Below are 7,439 nucleotides of genomic sequence, written 5' to 3' on the forward strand. Positions count from 1 at the left end.
CCCAGTACTATTTCTCCAGCAGTAATGAAGGATCAGTTGTGTCCTCTCATCCTCTCAATGTTTTCTATAGATTCCTCTTGATTCCAAAACGAACGAGATTGAGCAGAAGGTGGAGCCTCATAATGATTACTTCAGCACACAGTTCCTGCTCAACTTCTCCATCCTGGGCACACACATGGTCTCTGTTGAAGCCTCGGTTGTAGACACCAGTGGGATCGAATGGAAGACGGGACCAAAAATCACTGTATCAGTAAAGTCTCTGGAAGACCCTTATTCCCAGCAGCTGCGGCATCAGATACAGCAGCAGCAGCAGACCGGCCCACAGCCAGGACCCCAGAGGAACATCTTACCCCGCCAGTGACCTCCAACCCTCATCAACTGCCTACTGCCGGTATACTGCGGATTTATAGGACTTCTGGGCTTTTCTCTAATGTTTTGTATGAGTTGAAACACCTGTCTGGCTATTTTTGCTTATGTAATAATAAATAGGCTTACATTTTTCTTTTCTGCTGTTTACCAGAATAATTGTCCGTGTAAATGTTAAATAAAATTACTAAACTAAAATACAATTTGCATTTATTGTATTATGTGTCTCTTTACTCTGTTCACTCTGTTATGGTGGATCAGATCAATACTAAAGGAGGATTTCCTTCAGAAGCAAGTGTGATAGTTTTTTAAATTTTACTTTTTTAATCAATCAGATACAAATGAGTCTATTATATTTTGTGGTAGTTATATTAAACACTTATTTAGGGCTGGATTTTTTTAAATCTTGGGTTTTAATAAATTGTTCATTTTGGAGTTACGGGCGTAGTAAAATTGTTACAGAAATGCTAACGTCAATAAAATAAAAATAAATTAACAAAACGTTATATAAAATACTTTTACCTTTTGATCTCGATTACATTTCTAAACATTTTCAAACTTATAAATCCAAAACAAAACAAATATCTATTGACTTTTTCACCCTAACTTTCACAACTCTTGTGCAAAAATGTTTTAAAAATAAAATAATAATTGTCATGCTGGTAAAAAGAGTACTTATTACAGACATGTAATTTCATAATTCTATGGTCTCTGAAATATGGTTAAAATTTACTGCTCAATGTACTGACAAGCATTTGTAGTAAACTAAAATATAAATTATTGTATTTTTTATTGAATATTGCGTATTTTTATGAATAGCACTATTGTTCTTTGCATAGTGTATATAGGTTATATTTAAAGTGATAGTTTACCCACAAATACAAATATTGGGGTGAAAGATTACTTCAGTGATTTTTAGTTTAGCTAGCATAGCCTGTGATCATAGCCATCAGCCACAGCTAGTAATGCTAGGCCTAATGAACCAATAAGAGAACGGAATGAGGAAAAAATTAGCTTTACACTCCAACACACATACTATTTTGAACTGCTTATTCGGGCTACACTCGCAGCTCTCAATTACAGACATCCGTGCAGAAACACACACACAAAGTCGTTCACACACCAATACTAGCAATAATGAATTAGCAATGCAGTCGAGCACTCACTGCACACTTGCTAATCCAACTTTAACATTTACCAAAGTGTTAGAATGTGAATTCCTTTTTAAAGATGTTCAGATGTTCTTACTTTCGATTCAGTTTGCTTATTTTTGTAGCACTTTTCACAATGATTGTAAAATAAAGATAATATAATGGTATTTTGTAAGCCCATTCATTCCACTTACCACATATTTCCATTGAAGTACATGTTTGAATAAGACATTTTCAAGTTCATACACATTTTCAGTTTACCTTTTCAATTTATTTATTATTTACTATAATTTGTAATAGAAAATGTTACAATTACAAAAGAATGCAAAACAAAGAATACACTGCAAAATATTTTTATAAATTTTTATTTATTTTTTAGATTATTTCTTGAATATGAGTGCATGTATTCCATGTTCCTGCATTGGCTGATTTAATCTATTTATATTTAAAACAAGTGGAAAGAACTGGACCTGCAGAATTTAGAATTTTCACACATGATAGCATTATGATGTCATAATGATCTGAAAGCTGTAAAGTGCTGCTCTGACTGCTATCTAGAACATATCTTTTGTGGATATTTAACCCAAACACTAACTTTGCAGCTCGGAAGAGACACTTGGTAGACATTTCACAGGACATTCACAGCATTCTGCAGCATTCAGTGTTTTATAATGGCACTGTTTCGCAGTCTGTTTGAGTGGGTTCAATGTTTTGTTCACCGCATACCCAGAAGGAGAAAAAAACAGGGGGTGCAGAAGTGCACAGAAGCAGAATGGACCCCAATGGAAGGGATGAGTAGGCCCCTTGATGTTGGCAATACTGACCAGAAGTACCAGTCAAGATATTGCAAAGCATCGAAGTACCTAAATGACAAGGAAAAAAGAGAGGTGGGGAGGAAAAGAAAGTTAAAGAAGGAAAGAAAGATGGTGGACGAGAGAGAATCAGGCAGAAAAGAAGAGGAGACCAAAGACCCAACTCCATTACGAATTGAGGTCAAACCCCAACCAACTCCACCAGCCGCTGTGGTCAAACCCCCAGCTAGATCTTCCTTCATAAAGTCATCAGTGAATGAGCCACTGGTGGCTAAAAGGGCCTGTCGACACCTGCCTCCACTGGCCACCAAGACCAGACCTCCTTCATCAGGGGAAGAACCAATGCTGCTTCAAAAGGTATCACAACACCCTGCTTTACCAGCCACTGAGGTTAAACCCCTTCCTGGTTCTTCCTTCATAAAATCATCAGTGGAAGAACCTCCTTTATCAGAGGCAAATTTTGCTCCTAAAGCTACAGAGACCAAACCTCTGTGTGGCTCTTTTGTGGTGGACCCTGAGGTGGTTCAAAAGGCATCTCGCCAACTGGCTCAACCAGCCACAGAATCACTGGTGGTTCCAACTCCAAGACAAGTCATTTCCATGTGCAGTTCTACATCCTCTAAGTCTCCAGAGGGGGAACCACAGATGCTCCAAAGATCCTCTCGAAACCTGGTTCCACCAGCAATCAAGAACATGCCACTGCAATCAGTGGCTAAATCATTGATGCTTCAAAGAACCTCTAGACATTTTGCTCCAAAACCTACTGAGAGCAAACCTCTGCGTGGATCTTTTGTGCTAGAACCCAAGATGGTTCAAAGGGCATCTCGACATCTGGCTCCACCAGCTGAAGAACCATCAGTGGCAGAACCATTGGTCGTTCAGCATACGCCGACAAAATCTCTGTCACATTCAATGGAAGAACAATTGATGGAGCAAGTGATGCTTCCTTCAAGACAAATTCCTAAATGTGCTGAGGTGAAGCCAAAGCCAGCCACTTCATCTCTCATCCTAATGGACACTGAATCTGAAGAGGATGAGTCTGTGGAGCACACAGAGAGGACAATAGCATCCAGTGAGTCTGAGACTAATCACGAGCAAACGCTGGAGGCTGGGGTGAAGCAGAAACCAATATTTGAGAAGATCCATCCTATAGTTCTGGAACAGTCAAATGACTCTGAGAAAAATAAATGTGGAGACTCCAAAGCTGATGCTTTACGAAAGGCTAAGGAACTGGATGAACGAATGATGAGGCTGTTCTGCGTAGACTACAGCAATGCTCCCAAGAAGGAGAGCCAGCAGCATTTAAAACTTAAAAACCAGCAAGCGCTGGAAGCTGAGGTGAAGCAGAAAGCCGTGTTTGAGAAGGTCCATCCTATAGTTCTGCAACAGTCAGATGACTTCGGGAAAAAGAAATGTGCAGACTCCAAAGCTGATGCTTTACGAAAGGCTAAGGAACTGGATGAACGAATGATGAGGCTGTTCTGTGTAGACTACAGCCCTTGTCCTAAGAAAGAGAACCAACAACCTTCAAGAGAAGGTCAAGAGAAGCCTAAGAAGAGAGGAAAAACAAGAGCTGGTCCTTTCAGCTGGGCAGAGAAAAAGTTAAAAAGGATAAATGAAGAAAAAGAAGAGTCACACACTTTCTCTAATGCCTAAAGAATTAAGAAATATACAGTGTATGACAATTATCATAAAATGGATGTAATTGAATGAAAGATGATTGTAAATAAAGATTAAAGCAGATGTTGAATAAATGCTTTGAATTGCATGTCTATCACCATTGTGCACTTCAGGATAAAGTCTAATGTATTATTTAAACATATTAGATTGTACTAAATTAGGCCAAAAACAAACAATATATTATATTATATATAATTTATAGTGTTGTAAAATACACTGGTAATTTAAACTGAACAAAGATTAAATTAAATAAAAATATATTTAATTGAAAATAAATATTATATATTTTTAAAACATTACATTTAATTCACACAAGTATATTCTTTTAAATTAAATTAAAATTTAAAAAATGTTTTTCAAATGGTAGACAAAGGCGATAGAAAGATGTCTTTGATTAGCAAACATGCAGATTGGGTCAGTCGTGACATAAACAGATTCTATGTGAAATGCAATTTGACAAGACAAGAATGGTTACCATCTTCGTTCATTCAGAAACCATTGAGCTCTCACTGAGGTAGGTGTATTGTGAAATAAATGCTGCCATCTAGTGATGGATGTTGATGAGATAAAGGCCTGCATTGTGACTTCCGGTCAAATATTGCATTTCTAACAGAGAACACAAATATATTGCACTCAGTTAAATGGATGAACAAAGTCATGAGTGTTTTATACGGTACACACACACAATGCCTTGTGGAATTATTTATTGTACAGGGTTTGATAATATGCATTGTTTTGATATGCCATCATAACTGGCCCCTTTAAAAGTTCAAACATTGTACTTAATAGCGGAATGCATAAACGCAGTGAACAAACAGTATTGTTAACCCTTGCTCCCCTGATGTGATTTATAGAGCCGCAGCACGGTTGTACTGAATTCTGTATGGAATATTTCAGAGAGGTTTTGACCTGTCTGGATCACAGGCATGCCCTTGGGCTAGTAGCAGTTGCCTAAAGCACAATGTGGTAGATTTAAGCTCAGCTCTGTCGTTCCTCTAAACATGAGCGCAGAAAAAGCTATAAACAACCGCAAGCACACTTACAGGTAAACTGCTTCAGATGACATATTTCTGTTTAACTATAGATTATTCTGATCAACAACTTTGCCCAGCAACGCCACTTAGCACATTGGTTTATTCAAATAAAGTTCCAGTTGTTAACATTAGTTCATGCATTATAGGTATTATTATCCAGCAGCTAACAAAACCTTTTACTGCATTCATCAATGACAGTTAATATTACAGTACATTTCAGTGTTATGAACAGTATTATAAACAAACATGAATATATGAATAAATAGAAATAGCGCATTTTATCAGACAGAGATAATCACACCTGTTTAAAATGTTAGTTCATAAAAGATATTGTATATAGATAGAAAATTAAAACCAATTCCATTTGATACTGATAAAGAAGGTTTCTTATGATTATTATATTATGATTTCTCTTATATTTACTGAAGACATCAGCTCTAGAAGGCTAGGTTATTATATTACAGATGCTTCCTTTTTATTGTCAGATTCTGACAGAAGCTATAGCCTCAAGCAGCACTGCTGTTTGGCATCACCTGCTCTTCCATTTTTTCTAACAAAATCACAGCATAAAATGCATCCAAAAGGCCCTTGTTTACTGTTCAAAAGATTGCATGCTTTTTTTAAAAGACAAATTTCAAGTATTCATCAAGAAAACTATCTTCACCAAGGCTGCAACAGTACAGTAAAAGCAATAATATTGTGAAACAGTTACAATTTAGAAAATCAGTTTTCTATTTTTTTATATATTTAAAATGTACATTTTAATATACAACTTTTTGAACAGTAGTGGACTCAGTACAACATTTAGTCAAGCAGTGTTCCAAGAATACTCTGCTAGAATAGTGCATAAGTTTGTGAATCGGACGTTGAGAATCATTGAAGGTCTTTACTCATCAGTAGATGATTGATGCTTCAACAGGTGACTGAGATAAAGCATCTCTATCTCTTTCAGTTTGTTTAGCATACAGTCATGGCCAAAAGTTTTGGCAGTGACATAAATTTTGTGTTTTGCAAAGTTTGCTGCTTCAGTATTTGTAGATAATTTTTTTGACGTTTCTATGGTATACTGAAAAACAATGATGAGCATATCATAAGTTTTAAAGGCTTTTATTGGCAAAAAACATAATGAGTAAATATTTACAGTGTTGACCTTTGTTCTTCATAACCTCTGCAATTCGCTCTGGCATGCTGGATATTAGCTTCTGGGCCAAATCCTGACTGATGGTGATCCATTCTTGCCTTATTAGTTCTGAGTTGATCACAATGTGTGGGCTTCTGTTTGTCCACTCGCCTTTTGAGGACTGAACACAGGTTCTCTATGGCATTGAGATCTGGGGAGCTGCCTGGCCATGGATCCAACATTTCAATGTAATGATCTTCGAGCCACTTCTTTATCACTCTTGCTGTGTGACAGAATTATGAAAGAGCACACTCTCTTGGTTGAAAAGCAACCCCACACATGGATGGTCTTCACTGTTGACTCAACACAGGACTCATGGTAGCATTTACCTTTTATTCTCCGAACAATCGATTTTCCAGGTGTCCCTAACAGTCGGAAGGGAGCTTCATCAAGTCAAGTCAAGTCAAGTCACCTTTATTTATATAGCGCTTTTAACAATACAGATTGTGACAAAGCAACTGAACAGCATTAATTAGGAAAATAGTGTCAATAATGCAAAATGACAAGCTCTGGCATGCTGGATATTAGCTTCTGGGCCAAATCCTGACTGATGGTGATCCATTCTTGCCTTATTAGTTCTGAGTTGATCACAATGTGTGGGCTTCTGTTTGTCCACTCGCCTTTTGAGGACTGAACACAGGTTCTCTATGGCATTGAGATCTGGGGAGCTGCCTGGCCATGGATCCAACATTTCAATGTAAGGATCTTCGAGCCACTTCTTTATCACTCTTGCTGTGTGACAGAATTATGAAAGAGCACACTCTCTTGGTTGAAAAGCAACCCCACACATGGATGGTCTTCACTGTTGACTCAACACAGGACTCATGGTAGCATTTACCTTTTATTCTCCGAACAATCGATTTTCCAGGTGTCCCTAACAGTCGGAAGGGAGCTTCATCAAGTCAAGTCAAGTCAAGTCACCTTTATTTATATAGCGCTTTTAACAATACAGATTGTGACAAAGCAACTGAACAGCATTAATTAGGAAAATAGTGTCAATAATGCAAAATGACAATAGTAAACACTAATTTTTCAGTTAAGATTATATATGATGACATATGATTTTCAAAAGACAAGTTGCTATCTAATATAACACCCAGATTTTTGACTGTAGAGGAAGTAACCGTGCATCCGTCTAGTTGCAAATTGTAATCCACGAGATTCGGCGTACTGTCTTTTGGTCCAATAAGTAATATCTCTGTCTTATCCGAATTTA

The 7,439-nt window shown here is 37.2% G+C and overlaps 1 protein-coding gene across 1 annotated transcript in view; it reads left to right on the plus strand.

Moving 5' to 3' along the window:
• LOC107562299 (integrator complex subunit 7-like) overlaps window positions 1-528 on the plus strand; it is a 13,587-nt gene extending 13,059 nt beyond the window's left edge. Inside the window, 1 exon segment of the mRNA XM_016246930.1 lies at window positions 71-528. Coding sequence (XP_016102416.1) covers window positions 71-361 — 291 coding nt within the window. The 3' untranslated portion in view covers window positions 362-528.
• The last annotated feature ends 6,911 nt before the right edge of the window (window positions 529-7,439 follow it).

This window comes from Sinocyclocheilus grahami, unplaced genomic scaffold (genome assembly GCF_001515645.1).
Source record: "Sinocyclocheilus grahami isolate Dianchi unplaced genomic scaffold, SAMN03320097.WGS_v1.1 scaffold817.1, whole genome shotgun sequence".
Classification (NCBI taxonomy): domain Eukaryota; kingdom Metazoa; phylum Chordata; class Actinopteri; order Cypriniformes; family Cyprinidae; genus Sinocyclocheilus; species Sinocyclocheilus grahami.